The following is a 17,772-nucleotide window of genomic DNA, read 5'->3' on the forward strand; positions in this document are numbered from 1 at the left end:
TCTCTTTGTATTTGATTTGTTATTTTTGTATCGTTTCTTGTATTATATGTTAGTGTTATGTCTGTCTGGCTGGGTGTCAATGTCTTGAGATGAAAGGGCTTGGATTTTGGGTTTGTCATCGGGTTAAAATGACCCTGCGGTCGCTGACCGGCGGTCTAGCGCGGTGACTTCTTGTCTAAAAATGTGTGATGATTTTTATTCTTTATTTGGCTGGTGGGCTTTATTTTGTGGAATAGATTGGTTGACTGTTTTTTGTTTTACGTTGTTATTGTTTCCTTGTTAGTAATTTTATTGTAATGCCTACTCATCAATAAAATTAAGAGTAATGGATTACACATATTTGAGAGAGACCGCACAGCAGCGGAAAAGAGTATGTAACATAATTGGAAATAATTATGCACCTAATCTTTTCTTTTTACTTAATCAGACTCAGTTTTGACTTAATTATTATACAGGAATGTTTTTTTTTTATTTAGTATTTATGCTACAAAGCATTAATTACTAAAACCAATTTAGATTTATAGTATGTTTTGTCTGAGGGCTGAAAATAGCCATAAATTCTAACCACACTTGTAGTTTCTACTAAATTGTTTTAGGCTTAATGATCCTCTTTAGGTTTCGTTTTCTGTCTAGTCGTAAAAAAGTCGTTAAACAATTGTCTAGAATAACATAGGTAGAGTGGAGAAAGTTTATTATTTATTTTAATTGATTTTTTTAGTTTAATCATTGCCAAGAAAATATAGACATCTTGTTATAAGCAGTGACTGTAAGTCAGCTAAAGACAACAAATATAACAGAATCTCCAAATCATATTAAATCTATACATCAAAAAATAATTGACTGCCTCGTTGGTCTAGTGGTCGCAACTACGACTACCAGACAAGAGGTTTCGGGTTCGATTTTCAGGTCGACTACGAACGTACTACTGGGCTTTTTTCGGTATTTCAAAAAAAATCTCAGTAGTTGCACGGAGTCTGTATTGCGCCATATAGGTAATATGGCAATAGTCTCACCCCCTTATACATTGGACTTATAACACAAGCGGTAAAAAGTGGGTGTAGGTACATTGTATAGCGGCATTACGTACCATAATGTGCACCTCTGCCTACCTCTCTCAAGGCTAAAGGAAAAAATAAATACCAATTTCTATATGAAATTACTTAAATTAACTCGAAACTCCCACGCAGAAGTACCAGGGTAGCAGAATTGGCTGGCGGCTGGCCGATAATTGTTCATTGTGGTTTACCGTCAAACATAAAAATATAATAAGGAACCGAATGGAACTGGCACATTTATTTCACCTTTTCGGTGAAGGAAACTGCCCTTGTGTAATAGGCCTTTCAATCTCTCATACTGTTGTGAGTATGGATTTGTATTTTTGTGGGATAAATCTCGCTGTAGATAAGAAGGTGTATAATTTACACACTAGCACACTATAATAAACACACTAGCACTTGGAGCAATAGAGTTGACAAACTCTATTGCTCTCAAGTAGCCACAATAAATAAATCGAGTTTAGAGTTGAGTCTTAGTGTTTGGTTATGGGTGTTTTTGAAGGGGGAAATCATCCAATGACTCGTCCCGCCGTTGGCAAGGCGAGAGGGAGTATCAGGCTCTTACTGACTAAAAACCACCCCGTTCCTTCTCCTGCATTTCAAGCTGGGGTAGTTTGTAGCTCCGATGATGTTATGGGTTGACACAGATGTTATGACTGAAACGTAATTAACAAACTTATGTTTTTCTGAGGAGGTATACATATACTTTGTAGAATGGCCAAACACCATCATCGTAAGTTATAAAACAAAATAGGGCTGACCTTCCTTTCAACTAACGAAAAAAATATCTTGAAGTAGTTTTTCAGTCAGATAACACAGACTTTAAAGACTTATTTGAAAACCCCCGAAAATCCCCGACTTATTAGTATACAAACAAATTATCAAAACACTTTAACAGACGACCAAAGCAAAACAAATCATCATTAAAAAAAAACCTTAATAAAAATCTTTAAGAAGGATTATCCCAAACCGAAAAAGATAATCTGGTCATCCCACAGAGTACTTACCCGCGAACCTCATCAGTGTTGGTCGTTTAAAAATAAACATTATTGCCTATATTTCCTCCAGAACAAATACTCGTCGGTGCGTAGGTGACAGGTCCATTCCCTCTCATCATTATTGAAAAATATTTTTTTTACGACTGAACGATTTATGAGACCATTTCGTGGTGTAAGGCGATTGTAATTCCGAGAGTTTAACTTGACTCATTATTGGAGGTATGCGTAATCGATTTGTGAAGTAAGAAGAAAACATCTTCTTGAACTGGTTGAAGTTCGTTCTTAATGATAAATAATAATATTGCTTCTACACGAGTAATTAAAAATTAACTGCAATGATTTTTGAATCTGTGCCCTTAGTACGAGTTTTCTTTACGTTTAAACGAGAGCTTGTTCGGTACTCTGATTGGTTGGTATATTCGATCCGGCTAATCAGAGCGTCGAACGCGCACATGTTTTGGTTACTTTAAACGTTAATCAAACTCATACCAAGGGTACTGAAATCTAAGGAATAAACCAGTATACTGAAGAGCAGTTTAAAGTAGACCGCATAGTCGCTTACTACCAAGTCACCATATGGCTAAACACCGACCCATTACTAATAAAAAAAAATATATTAAAAAGTACTGGACAAATTTTACAATGCATCCAACCTGTGGAAACCATGTGGAAGTCATTGATGCAGGCTCAGTCGTCCAGTAATCGATTCTCAAAAGCTTTTTGACTCGTTAACGAATAAAAACCAATAATATTTTTAGTTAACTAAAAATTACAGCTTACTCACGTACATTAATGAAGTAAAGCTCTACTAGTTTCGAGTCACAGAGGAAACTTTTTAACATGAACAGCGTACGGGAGTCTGCAATCGCGTAGAGCTTTTCTCCATTAATGTACGTAAGTAAACCGTGATTTTTAGTTAATTTAGTAGGTCTCACGATAGCTCTTATAAAAATTATTTTTAGTAAATTATTGTCACTAGGATTGTCTTTAAATAACTAACTGCCAAGAAACAGTACTTAAAAGATTAAGTAGCTATAAAATGGACTTCTGAGTAAGCGAAATTGGGCTCGATTTCTGTGTCAGAGAAAGTACGATAAAATTGGTTTTCAATTTCGTTGTTCTGAGAATTTCCCGAATAATTGAAGGACAATCGAAGACACAATAATCATAGTCCGTTCGACTTTTGTAAAAAGGACTGTAATGACTATAAGACATTTTTATACGGAATCCTTTTTTTTTGAAGGGAGAAAACCTTCCAAAGCCTTCTCTCACCTTGGGCGAGGCGAGAAGAAGTGTTAGACTCTTACTGACTAAAAACCACTCTGTTCCTACTTTTTCTTTTCGAGCCGGAGCCCCGGTAAACCCGCTAGACAGTCTGCAGTTATACGGAACCCTTTTTTTTGAGGGGGAAAATCATCCAATGCCTTCTCCCGCCTTGAGCGAGGCAAGAGAGAGTGTCAGACTCTTACTGACTAAAAACCACCCAGTTCCTACTCCTGCTTTTCGAACCGGAGCCCCGGTAAACCCGCTAGGTAGTCCGCAGCTCCGGATCAGACATCAGCCCTACTGGGCCCCATCTGTGGTGGTCTGATAGCTCTTTGAGGCGCGCGCTATACGGACCCCTAGAAACGTCTTCACGTAGTCCCAATACCATTTAACTGTGTGAACGTTTTAATAGGTAATGACCACTTAGGTGGCCGATCTTTATGGCTGTTTTATAGTTCACATATATTTTCCCTTAAACGGATAATTACTTGAATAAAAACAATTAGTGTAGCCCAACAATTTTATTAATTTCCATCGATAATGGTTCATAATTATTCCAGTATGCAATTTGAATCGTAATAAAATTGTAAATAAGTTATTAATTTCATGTTTTTTTTATATCTAATTAAAGTTCTAAAAAAGTGTTTATATATGAAGATCTGTGACTCCTCTGGTGTTGCGGGTGTCCATGGGCGGCGCTGATCACTTACCATTAGGTGACACCCTATTACATAAGCTATTGCTATATCCTTAGAATATAATGCTGTCTTGTTCTTTTTCCGTGGTTTAAAAAAGAAATCTGTAAAAATTTTGTATTAAAAAATCTAATTAGAACTCAACTAATACTTAAAGCTATTTTATTTGATTTCATAAAAGTAAATACACATAGGTACACGCTAATAAATTTATATATACACTATAAAGGTAGTTCACACATCAATTTAAATTGATTAAACATCGTCTTAATTGATTAGACTTCGTAGAATCATAAAACTGCATATAATATAGTGATATATCGTTACTACATTTCCCGGAGATTAGCAATGAAGATGTGTATGCGTATATTTATGTTATGTTAACCCTTATTAAATATGATTTAATATCTAGTTAAGTATGTTTATATAAAAGTGTTTGATGCACGCGAGAGATCAATAGTTCCATAGTACATAGGTACTTATTAACAAAAAATATATCAATTTAATTTATATATTCAGTTCCTGATGGGTATAACCTGGGTGTCTTCACAGCCCGAGTGAATAGTTTACTTATGGGCAGACGTGCTCCATCGTACGCATCATCACTTACCATCAGGTGAGATAGCGGCCAAACGTCGACCTATTAAATGTAAAAAAAGTTTTTAGTTCAAATGTTTTACGACAGTCATTCCTTTATGATAATGCATGCTAAACACCTTACGATTTGTCTGTGCAGTTTTAACTATACAGTTAATTCGTAGTCCATAGAGCCTACACGACCTTACGATTGAATTGTGTAGTTTTAACTTTACTGTCAATATTTTATTCCAGACCATAATCTACCCCTGTTCCAAATTTCATACTAATCCCTTCAGCCGTTTTGATGTCATTGAGTAATAACAATAATATACACAAACTCACAAGATTTCCCATTTATATTAGTATATGGTAAGACTATACAACTATCTAATAATAATTACACAATATATTATAAACATTTGCGCGTAACCGTTGTAAGTACGGAATAAATTTTCTTTAACGTTCAATAAAATATGTAATTTAAACTTATGATGTTTTGTTTCAAATACATAAATGAAACTTTTGCCTCTAAGGTTTTATTTACAGGAGTTATTATGTTTATACTTAACTAGCTTCTGTTAGCTGCTTCGCCTACGTTCCCAAGGGATAATAAGTGGCTTATATGTTATTCTAGATCATGATCTACCCCTATTCCAATTTTCATGTCAATCTCTTGTAACTGTTTGGACGTGAAGGAGTAATAAAACAAACAAATTTTCACAATTGTAATACTTATTAGGATTTTTGAAGAGGGGAAAGTCATCCAATGGCCGCCTTGGGTGAGGCGAGAGGGAGTGTCAGACTCTTACTGACTGACTAAAAACCACCCCGTTCCTTCTGCTGCTTTGAGCCGGAACCCCGGAAACCTATGACGTTGTCCGCAGCTCCGAAATTTATTTTACATGCCACTAATTAATTTACACATGAAGTTCATTTGCTAACGTTAAAATGCAAAAACTTATACCAGGTAAATTGTTAACTAATATCTGAAGGTCAAAACCGGTCAGCAATTTTCCAAACAAATTATAATAAAACGTAATACAATAACGAAGTTAAAATTTACGAGTTCACGTTAACTACCAGTTAATATACACACAAAGAACCTTTGTGGCTACAAATGGTAATTCTAGGGTTCATAAAAGCTCAACTGTACCTCTACCATAAGTTTACAGCAATAGGTAGTATTTGTCGATACTCGATAGTGATGACGTAATTTTTACGTATGGTGAATTTTAGTTCCGTAAGTGACCACTAGAGGCGCTGTAAATTATTTTCATAGAAAAATTTACATCGTCGCTATCGAGTAAACGAGCAGACGGATCACCAGATGTTAAGGAATTGTCGCCGCTTTACACCTGAAACACCAGAGGCGTTACAAGTGCGTTGCCGGCCATTTGGGGGTTAGGAATTTAAGGGTTGTTGGGGAATCGGGGATTGGGAAGGGGGGTAATTGGTCCTCTAGTACCTCACTTACTCAACGAAATACAACGCAAGCGTTATTTCACGGTTTTCTGTGAGGCCGTGGTATCACTCCGGTCGAGCCGGTCCATTCGTGCTGAAGCATGGCTCTCCCACACGCATGGTTCTCCCACAAGCATGGCTCTCCCACACTTATATCGACAAAATACTATTATTTTAAGCTCATGGTAGAGGTTACCCTACCGTTAGCTAAATATGTAAGGAAATACTTAGAGTTGTAAAATACGAGGTACTTGGTTATGTTATTAACTGATTTTAGTATGTAATTGTCATTGGTATTCGATGTTTTAGGTATAAGGTGTTGTTTGTGTTTTAGTACTAGGTGAAATTAACTGAGATTCTTAAATGGGCGTTAACATAGGTTTGGTTTACATTTTATAAACTGGAAATATAACAGTGCTATTAAGTCACTAAATATTGAGTATTGATATAAAATTATCAATAGATAGTGACAGCGGAAATTTTATTTTAAAATCTTCCAAAAGCTTAATTAATATACCAACGTATTTTAGATTTTAGCTAATTGCTTTTGAATCGAAAACCATGCACTCATTTACAATTACTTCGACATTAACGTAATTTTCGCACCGAACAATATTTTACTCGACCTACAGATGCCACAACTCAAACAGGCTACATAAACAAGTCAAGAATGTTATGCAACAATAGAAAAAAAATGGCGCAGAAACCAGAAAGAGATTATTAAAGAAAAATAGAATAATATTCTAAGTGGTTATGGTGAAACATTGATAAACAGGAGCATTGCAACGTTTTTTTACTGACTTATATGGGGCTACCAGTTACAATACTGTGTTCACATCAAGCTACGCACAACCAGTTTAACTTGGCCCCGCTTTGTACGAACTTTTCGCACATTCAAAGGCCAGTTTATACTGGTTTTGTATAGCTTGATTTGCAGCCGTGTGTACTATGATCGAGTTTAATCACCTACGACTTGCTGTGGCCTTGGTTAATTGGAATTCCTTATTGTAGTTTTTTTTTTTCATTGTTTTTGTTTTGAAATGTTTTATGGGGGTTTAGGGTTGTTTTCTATAGAACATATAATATTTTATTGTAACTTTCGTGGGACATACTAAATTAATTATTATGTTATCGGCTTACTTACGTAATGTTTTGAATGATATGCTCATGAATATGAGCCTCTAGCATGGCTTGAAACTAGTCGAGTTCCTCGTCAAAACATTACGTGAGTAAGCCGATAACATAATAATTAATATTATATTTTGTCTTGATCTTAAATTTAATAAAATTAAACTGTGAAGTAGCTAATTAAAAGTAAATCAGCGTCTTCGTTTTAAGCTTTTTTGCCGGCCTTTTGGGGTTACAAATTTAATGGTTGTTGAGGAATCAGGAATTGCGAAGATTGGGAAGGGATAATTGGGCCTCAGGTAACCACACTCACACAACGCAAGTTGCTTCACGTCGGTTTTCTGTGAAGCCGTCGTATCACTCCGGTCGAGCCGGCCCATTCTTGCCGAAGCAAGGCTCTCCCACACTTCTTATTCGACGGTGACGTAAAAGAACGATCATAAAAATAATACCCTAGCTTCCATTCACAAAAACAAAAAAATCATTAAAATTTATATTTTTACGATAGCACCCAATATTAAAAAAATAAAATGAATGAAAATTTTCTCATGAATAAATGTAAAAGGAAAGAGATTAGCATTATAAAACATTTAAAACGTTATGTTAAGAAATAATCGGGATCAAGGTCGGGTTAGAAACGTGTTTTTTTTTAAACTTTTATTAAACAGTTTCCTATTTCATTAATAAAACATACTTACAGTTAATTTGTCTGAGGGTTCATAAGTTAGCATTTTAGTATAATTTATGTTATGAAACAAGTATATCGGAAAAGTTTTGCTGTGTCAAGTCAAAGGTTCCTTACTGTGTTTTCTTTATTATCATACATTTATTTTCTTCTCTACCATGCTCTCGCTACTGGTCGGTTTATTTTCTTCTTATTATTAGAGGATTTAAAGTATGTGATCTATAGCATGCTGAGTGACGAATTTCTGCTTTCTATTCTAATAAAATGATAAATATTTATTTTTGCAAGTTGGTTATAAGATAACACTTTTACACGTCAATCTTTGAAATAACTAGATGAGGCTTATCCAGAGGTTTTCAGATAGGGGCCTGAAAATGTGGCGAAATTGTCCCAGTAAAGGATGGTACGCTAGTATTTGCTTCGCGCTTGTCTTGGTTGGGCTCTAGATAAATAATTCTTATAAATACACTCGGCGTCACAAAAATCGCACCTCTTGGAATATTGTAAGTTTAAAACATGTCCCGCCAGTAACGAATACATTACACCTTATTAATATTGGTATCAATTGAAAGTACGTTTAACGACCTTTAAATTAACAACAGTTAGAATTCCTAAACACAACAGATCTCATCAGCACGTAACGTTAAAAAAATGTTGTCAAAATATTCAGAATGGGATAACATTCCTCAAGAGACTGTTGTCACATTAATTCGTCCATGAGAGAAAGCATGGAAGCAGTCATCAGGGCTAGGGAGGGTAACACTAGGTTTTAAGTTGTTTTAAGGACTTATTTGCTGATAAAATAAAGTGTAACTTTTTAATCATTTGCATTTGCTTGCTTTTTTATTCCCCGGTAAACAAAAAACCAAATCCATTGATTTATTCTTAAACTTAAATGAATTGCCTTTCCAATGATACCTTACAGTCATATGTCTGCCATTGATTAATAGGGTTAAAATGACTATGAAGGGAACTTTTAAAGACGTGCGATTTTTGTGACACCGAGTGTACCTAGCAATTACTTTTAACACTATGACCAAAACTTCCTTGTAAAGCTGTAATAGGGATGAGCGTTATCGTAATACAATGGTTTGAATAGTTTAGGAACATAATTATACTTTTAAAGATCTTTAAAATTTAAATCGCTCTTCCATCCTGTATATTAAAAGCTATGAAAAAATTAATAGCTTAGTTTTTGACTTCCCATGCTGTATAAACATAAGAGTTCATATAAATTAATACTAACCCACGTTTCCGATACACGTGTCAAAAATAATTGCCAAGACCACTGACCTCCTTGCACTAACCACGCCGAAACGAACCGATTTAAATCGATCACTGTTGTATAATCGGGTACACTCATTGAATAATCGATTTATAACAAGTGACATGGTATCTTATTTTAAGCCTTTTTGGGTTTCTTTTAAGATTTTCTTTGTTCAAAACAATTTTGGATGGCATTTTGATTGATATTTTCTATTGAAATTATTCGAATTCACCGTTATATGCTGTTGTTCCTTTTTTAAACAGTGTTCTATTTATGAATCGAAAAGCGTTGTGCGGTTTAAAGCTAATCACCATCTCATTAAAATGTGTGTGGCCAGTTTTTCTTGATCCGTGTCAAAATGAGGTAGAATATTGTTATGCCCTAGATCTAACATGTTGCTCAAGACTTCTAGTTTTGACAGGCAGTGCCATTTTTATTTATCTAGATTTTATTCGAATGGAAAATTGAATTTAAATGTCGAAGGTCGTCTGAATTATTCCCTCATTCCCTGCCGGATGTTTTGCACATAGATTTTAATACTATTATGACCTGAATTATTCCATCCTTTAGATTTTTTCAAGTTCCGTTTCTATATGTCGTATCACGATTTCAATAAGAAGCAGATATGAGTAAGTTGACGTTGCTTGGGAATATACGACTCATTCAAGGCCAAGCCTATAAAATTTTATTATCTTTAAATAATTATGCCATTATTATATGTATGTATGTATCTACGTCATATACGCACAATATAGGCTTCCTCCGAAACAGCTCCACTTATTCTGATGGGATTAATGTGAGTAGAGTAAACTAAAAAGATTTAAGATCCCAATTCGGGAGTATTAAATGGCACTGGATTCAATATGCGATCTACCTACCAACCGCTACTAAATATGTTATTAGTAAGAACCAAAAACGTAGATTACTCTTTATTCCAAACTATTTATGCTAATGAAAAGACGACAAAACCGTCGTAACATTTTTTCAATTGAAGTTGTGTACAAAAGCCATTCATGTGGTTTCTTTTGTTCCAGAAAACTAAGCATCTTCACAATGAGACTAGCAAGTCTGCTGGTCCTTCACGCAGCGGGAGCAGGTCTCGCATCACCCACAGTCCTGGTCTCCAGACCTGTCGCCAAGGTTCCAGTGGAATGGCTGCCGATAGACAACCAAACCGTCTACAGGCTGGGTGAAGGGGAGAGTAAAAGGTACACAAATATTGTGATGGTATTTTCATGACTAGCGGTCATTATGAGTACAGGCTTACCATCAACAGTGTTTGACTTTTAATATCCGTCAGTTTTCTGCGTTTTCTTTTTGAAAATATTGTTCATCTGTTCGTTAGTCTCGCTAAACTACGAGTATGGCTCGACTGATTTGGTAAATTTTAGTCTTGTATTATTTGTGGAAGTCCAGGGAAGGTTTAAAAGGAAAGAAAATGTTTAAGGTGGTACGAAGTTTACCGAGTGATGGACCATATTTTACCTTAGAATCTATCTTAACATACTGATCAGATTTTATAGGAACTGACATGTTCTATAAATAAGATATTAGGAATCATTCAACCACATACCTGCTATAATAGAAAACTAATTTGTCCAGACAGCAGATGCAAACCACAAAATACTTAGGCACTCCATGCATTAGTTTGTATCAGTAGAAAAGTGCATACCTATCTCATTACCATGAATTAACAAGTAATGATGATATTTTTATACCATTTACATTTATAAGCCACTTACAAGACGCTCACAGTTATTGAAACGTTATTTAGATAATGCTTAACTAACTTGGCTAAGAACTAACTTGGCATTAACATAAAAATGTAGAAAAAAGAAGCAAAAATTAAGTGTTGAACATGACATCTATGTTTGAAAATGTAAAACTTCTTTAGATGCAGTTCGATAAAAATTAGGTTGTGGATTTCTTTTTGTAATGTGTAGTATGCTAATGGAAAGTAATGTAAAGGCATGTCTCGTTGCTCAAATGGTCGCAAAAACGGTTGACAAGTAGGATAGATTTTTGGTTCGGTTTTTTTTTGGGAGGGGAAAATCATCTAATGACTTCTGCAGTCTTGGGCGAAGTGAGAGTGAGTGTCAGAGTCTTACTAACTTAACACCATCCCGTTCCTATTTCTGCTTTTTGAGCCCCGGCAAACCCACTAGGTAGTCCGCAGCTCCGGAGCAGGCATCAGCCAGTATCACCTCTGAATCGGTTAGCGACGGTACCTATTAGGGATTTTTCGGTATATTGAAAAATTTCCTCAGTCATAGAGGAAATTTTGATGAGCTGACTTGGGTGATATACGTTCCAGCGTTCATACATATATCATACTAGCTTCTGCCCGCGACTTAGTCCGCGGAAAATTTAAAAATTTAGGGTTAGTACAACCCCTAATACTTAAGGGGATGAAAAATAGATGTTGGCCGATTCTCATAGATACCGGATAAGCACAAAAAATTCATCAAAATCGGTCAAGCCGTTTCGGAAGAGTATGGCAACGAAAACTGTGACACGAGAATTTTACGAGTATATATCATTATATACTTTTTATGCTACTGGAACGCGGACGAAGCCGCTGCCAGAAGCTAGTGTTTCAATAATATAATATCACTATGATTTTGTTCCAGCTTGGAGCTGAATACTTCATCTATATCCCAGACTATAGTTTTCATCACAATCAGTCCGTGTTCCAGGGATTTTCACTGGGCACTATATTATGGAAAGGCTGGCAATAATAACGGTAGGTCTTCTTTAAAACAATATAAATTGTTCAAGATAATGAATTTTATGAGTATTTTACGATGCTGAATTAACTAAATCTTAATGCAAAATATAATAAATTATTTCCAGGCCAACTTATACTCCAAAAAGAAAGCGCGAGCGGGGAAATGAGCACATTCTCGTTGAACATATCACAGCATGACAAATATGTTATGGTTGTAAGTATGAACAAAATTATACAGTACTTTTGATAGTGAAGTAAAATTTTTTTCAAAACTTATGTCAAACAGCAAGAATTGGTTTTTGTTTAAACAAACTGACTGCAAAGCTGTTGGAGCGGTGGGTAGGTAACTGGCTGCCGTGGACCGTGTCGCGGGTTCGATTCCCGCACGGAACCGCTTTATGTGATCCACAAATTGTTATTGCGGGTCTAGGTGCCAGTTGTATGTAAAATTTTATGTTTGTAAACGAACCTACGACACTAGAGACAATCTTAGCTTACGGTAACCTTAAAAAAAAAAACTCTTTTTTCAGTTATCAACGACGCGAGGTGGTGCCGCTGTAGTCAGTGTTCGCGGTGAAGCTACAAGACATGTGCGCATGCGGCTTAGGGTGCGTTCGCGCAGAAGGCTGGCTGCTAATTGGGAGCCTAGGTGAGTTCTGAAATACCGGATACTTTGTCACGAGAAATATAATAAAAATAGTGCCCTAAGCCGTTAGTTTGAAAGGAAATCTAGAAAATTGTAAAATCGAAACAAAATATTTTGTCCAAAATTTGTGCTTCAGTTTTTAGACATTGAATAAATTAAGATTGTAAATATTTTTCTTTCGTAACACGAATGTAATATCATCTAAATGACACTACCCACCTATTAACAAAAATACGCTTTAAATACCAAACTTCAGATTTAACTACAGTCACAATACTGCCAACAATTTCGAAGTGACCAAGCCTTGTAAGTTACAAGCTCGTTACACAAGTCATGTGTTATCAAGTCTGCTATCGGTAACTCGTAATAAAGTAACTATGTGGCCGTTAAGTGAATTAAGTATTGGTTAATCTTGGACTGTGGCGTTCGGAACAGGTTAAAGGTGGATATGTGTTACTTTGTCCACTTGCGAATTATTGTTTGTTTTATTTTTGTTTTGTTGAACAAAGTACGCTGATTAGCTGACTGAGAGTTGGTTTTTCTTTTTACTTTAAAAAAAAAATGACTTTGATAAAAGAACTCTCTCTCACTATGAAGTCAATTTTTTTTATTGCAAATTGACCGGGAAGGCCCTTTTGAACGTCAAAGCAAATATTACAATATAAAGAAAATCAAATGTCTGTCTGTCGGTCAGTCCTCTAGTGAAGCTATTTTCTATAGTGGTCGTTCTAAAGTGTAAAATCCTATGGAGAAGAACGAGCAATAACCTCCGTAGTCGGGTTAGGAAAAGTAGTCAAATAATATAATCAATGCTCAACACGACATGTTTCATATCTCATTCTCCTTCAAATTTTTGGCGATTGATAACCCTTGCGTTGGTTTAAGCCCAGTAGTTATCAGGTGCCAGCGATAATGAAGAGGTTCAACTGAATATCCTCTGAAAATCGTAAAAGGAGAGCAAAAGTCGTCAATCTCCTAAAAGATATCTTCCGTAAAATACCATATCCAGTGCATTCACTAAGATGCATACTTCAGAATCAATATAACACACACCTAAATCACCTCGTCCGTTGACACTCAGAAATATCTCAATAAAAACAAGTTGCTCGACGCACCGTTAGATATAAATGTCTCACATACACATGTTCCTTGCAAGAAAACCAATGAATTTATAACACTGTGCCTTTTAGAGCCAATGCTGTTCGCTGCAGGTAATGAAATTTTTATGAAGACTTTGATTTATGGGTTTACTTCAAGCTTACTTCGCTTTAGATTTTCATCGATTTCTTAGTGTTTTGTATCAATATGGGCAATAGTGATAAATGGGCTATAAAATAAATGTTATAAGCAATATGACAGCTCTATGTTTTGAATTTAGATGAGGACGCCATTTTTGAACTGGTTTTTCTCATTTGTCTTCCTCAACTGTTTTAAAAACAATCATCAAGTCTTTTCCTAATTTCTACAATCGTTCTTATTTTACCTCATGTTATATCATCAGTACCCTTAGTCCGAGTTAATTTGACGTTGAACGAAAACGAAACGAGAGTGCGTTCCCCGCTCCGATTGGTTGGTTCATTGGAGCTGGTCAATCAGAGCGCCGAACTCGACTCGTTTCGATTACTTTGAGTTTGCTTTACGTTTACTGTAGCCATACTATGTAAGGCTACAGTTCCTTACATTCCACATTATAAATAACAGCTTTTTCTATTACTCCTTCACAAACAAAATTTCTCATCCTCGCCATCAGATGATACACCATGAGAAATTCCAAGCTGTCTTAGTACAGTTACAAATATTTCCTGATAGTGCTTTTTATGAGCAAAATGTTCTTTATCGTCCCACGTAGCCTGTCAATCATAGATGCTGCTATACAACATCGTGTGATGGAATTCCTTAGCTTTTAATTGTGTATCTATAGAGCCATGTGCTTGTTTGAGATGCTTTGATGTCCCGTTATTGAAGTCTACAATGACAGGGATGGCTGTTGGTTCTTAGAACTGGTATTTAAATTCATATTTTTTTTAACTGACTTCAAAAAAAGGAGGGTTCTTAGTTTGACCTGTATGTATGTATGTTTGTGCGTGATTATCTCGCGTTTGTCTGAACCAATTTTGTTGCGGTTTTCAGCGTAGTATTTTTCCGGCTTAGGAGAAAGTTTTAGATAAGACCAATTACCAGACTTAAAAAAATGGGGGTTCGCTCGGCAACTTTTGAAGGCGGTTCCCTTTTTAAAACAAGTTTTATATTAGATTTTGCTAACTGATAAGTCAGTCGTTAAATAACTTAAATCTTCAAAGAATGCTGAGGCACAATTCTATTATTTTAGCATTCCAAAAGAAAAATATTTAAAAGTGTTTAATGATAAAAATATGTGGATAGCCACATATTTTTAGTTCGATACTTGTTTCACTGTTTTAATAATAGAAAGATTTAGCTTGATTGAAATACAATCAATTTAACACAAGATTACTTTGAAACAATATTAACACAGACAAAATTAGAATTTCAATTAACAAATTTTGTAATAAGGACACCATCGATTGACGCACAACCAGCCGTTTCGTCCCCATTCTTGAACTCGTAAATCAGTTTATTTGTAAAGCTAATACGAGTCCGGGTTCAAAGTCGTGTCGCCGCAATACATCGATATTAATTCGTTAGGCAATACGTCACTCAATCTTACATTGTAGGTTCTCTACTGCATTAAAGTTACCATTAAAACCTTCACTAAGATTTCTTCTCTGGTTTATGGTGCAGACATATCGGATGCCGATATAAAATTTCAATCGGATTTTTGGCATTGGCATTCCATATGACATCATCGGTACGCGTCGTATGTAGGTTTGCCGATGAGCGGTCCGTACGGTGCGAATCAGTGGGCGCCGTTGTATGAGTTTTTATACAAGACAAAGTAAAATCCTGTGCGTGCGATGCGTCCGATACGTGTGTTACGGGTCTTTGGACGCTTACCTTAATCATCAGCTATCATCGGCAACCTATATTTTCAATTAATAATAATTCATTTTATATCAACTGTTTGCGTCCCACGGTGGTCCAATTTCAGTTTTGTCTCAAATTTAGTAACCAATATAATAAAACAATAAATTAGTGACTTCTCACTAAAATAGTATCCGAATACAATTCTGCGAAATAGCGAATCTTTGATCCTTAATTTACCTTATAGCTACCAAGATTCTAGGAAACCTTTTTTGTCTATAGGCGACACTTCGAAAAGGGCTTGATTAAATTTATATTTAACTGGAACTTAAAAGTCGAAGAAAATTAAGAGTTTTATTTAGGTACATTATTATATCGTCACACCTTTTATCCTCGAAGTGGTAGGCAGCACATTATGGCACGGATTGCCACTGTACAATATACACCCTCTTTTCACAATTCCTGTTCTAAGTCTCATGTCCAATAGGTTGTGAGCCTATCGCCATATACCGGGCACATTTCCAGACTCCGTGCTACTACTGAGAAATTTCTAAAAACCGAAAAAAGCCAGCAATACTTCGCCCGACCGGGAGAACCGAACGCGAGACTACTTGCCTGTCGGTGGCAATTGCAACCACTCGGCCAACGAGGCAGTCAATAAAGATTTAAGTAATCAAATTGAACATTTAAGTATTCCAATTTCTATCATTCATCTTTATATATGTATACTACTTACTTAATTAAAGTGACGACAAGTAACATATTAATTAAGACCACTTACAGGTATGCATAGTCCTGACTCGATTAAGTATGCATGCCTTAGTTTCTATGTTTTTTATTTGTATGAATTCCTTCGTAGCACAGAAGGTAGTGATAACTCCACCATTTATTAATTTGATCTACTTGAGAATAGTTTAGAAGCGTTTGTTATTCTATTTCGTCATCATGTTTAACGTTATTTCTGATTGATAAGATTTGAGCTTTAATATTTTACTTTTTTGTGGGTTGTGGCTGTGAAATCCTTTAGATTTCCGACACTAGGATTTTCTCCTGTGTCGTGGGTGCGACTACAAACATACAAATTCACACAGACAGATGACACACAGACAGATGACACCCAGACACGAAACAACAATTTGTGGATCACACAAAGTGTTGCTTCGTGCGGAAATCGAACCCGTTACACAGCTCATTGGTACCGCGCCAACCGTGTGGTAGACATTACGATTTAGATATTTTCAACAGATACTAAAAAAAATTTTTTGAAGTTATGGGTTATCAGAAACAAAAGTCATTTTTATGGTATGCAATTACAATCAAAAATTCTATAACACTTCTTCATAATTATCTATCATCTTGAGATTCTCTTGCTTACCAGTTTAACTACCCAGCCATGATTCCAGATCAAGCATATCTTAATTAATCAAAAAGATCAAACGATTAATTAAAAAATCCAACGCGTTTATAATCACCATCTTGTATTAGTCCAAACCACTTTTTTATTCTACTAAACACGTATATCTGAGAAGCCATCCTACCTTTAAAGTAATTCAATAGGATTTTCAATGTTTTCAACGTAGCTCGTCAATTTAACTTCAATAATTGACTCCTTATAAAGATTGTTAAGAAAGTTGCTAGTTTTCTCGTTCTTGATTGTATCTTAACAGGCGGCAGCAATTCAGGCTATACTTTTCCAGTATATCCTGGTCTTTCTTTCGGTTGATAGTCTGTGCAATGATGGGTCTTGCTATATTGGTCGTATACTGCGTATTGGTAGTAGCTACAATGTCTACATTTCTTATGTTTTTCTTCGTAAAGTTTACTTTTAATCAAGTGGTTAGACTCTTTATGTTTTTAGTTGGTTGAATTAAATAATAATTAATTATTATTTTGAAGTAATATTTTTTGGTGTGAGGTCAATAGGACCAGTTTTTATTTCTATCAACGGTTTTCACTTGACTGCATGGTTGTTGCGGTGGCTGGGCAACCGGCTGCCGCGCAATGTGCAGCGGGTTCGATTCCCGCACGAAGCAACTCGTTGTGTGATCCACAAATTGTTGTTTCGGATCTAGCTGTAATGTGAACTTGTAAATGAACGATTAGACAATGAAACACGTTTTGATTTGATTTCTGAAGTTGATAACAAGATCAATGTGGATTCAGACTTTTTCAATGTCTATGAAGGGAATTTCAATAATGTCTTTAGAAGGAAGAAGTTTGGTAAGTGTTGTTTTCGTCCTTTGCTTTAATAGCAAAGATTTTAATTATTTTTTTATAGAATAATCTACCAGACAGATCACCTGACGGTAAGCAATCGCCGCCGT

The 17,772-nt window shown here is 35.6% G+C and overlaps 1 protein-coding gene across 5 annotated transcripts in view; it reads left to right on the top strand.

Moving 5' to 3' along the window:
- LOC118271791 (protein NDNF-like) overlaps positions 1–17,772 on the top strand; it is a 48,204-nt gene that overhangs the window by 10,051 nt on the left and 20,381 nt on the right. Inside the window, exons 2-5 of one of the 5 annotated variants that reach the window (XM_050693636.1) lie at positions 10,169–10,342; positions 11,765–11,877; positions 11,988–12,076; positions 12,393–12,511. The exons of 1 other annotated variant lie outside the window; for it this stretch is intronic. In XM_050693636.1, the coding sequence (XP_050549593.1) occupies positions 10,169–10,342; positions 11,765–11,877; positions 11,988–12,076; positions 12,393–12,511 (495 nt within the window). The remainder of the gene's footprint in view (positions 1–10,168; positions 10,343–11,764; positions 11,878–11,987; positions 12,077–12,392; positions 12,512–17,772) is intronic. 3 more of the 5 variants (XM_050693638.1, XM_050693637.1, XM_050693635.1) reach the window with 3 other exon arrangements.

The sequence above is a fragment of the Spodoptera frugiperda genome, chromosome 5, assembly GCF_023101765.2.
Source record: "Spodoptera frugiperda isolate SF20-4 chromosome 5, AGI-APGP_CSIRO_Sfru_2.0, whole genome shotgun sequence".
Classification (NCBI taxonomy): domain Eukaryota; kingdom Metazoa; phylum Arthropoda; class Insecta; order Lepidoptera; family Noctuidae; genus Spodoptera; species Spodoptera frugiperda.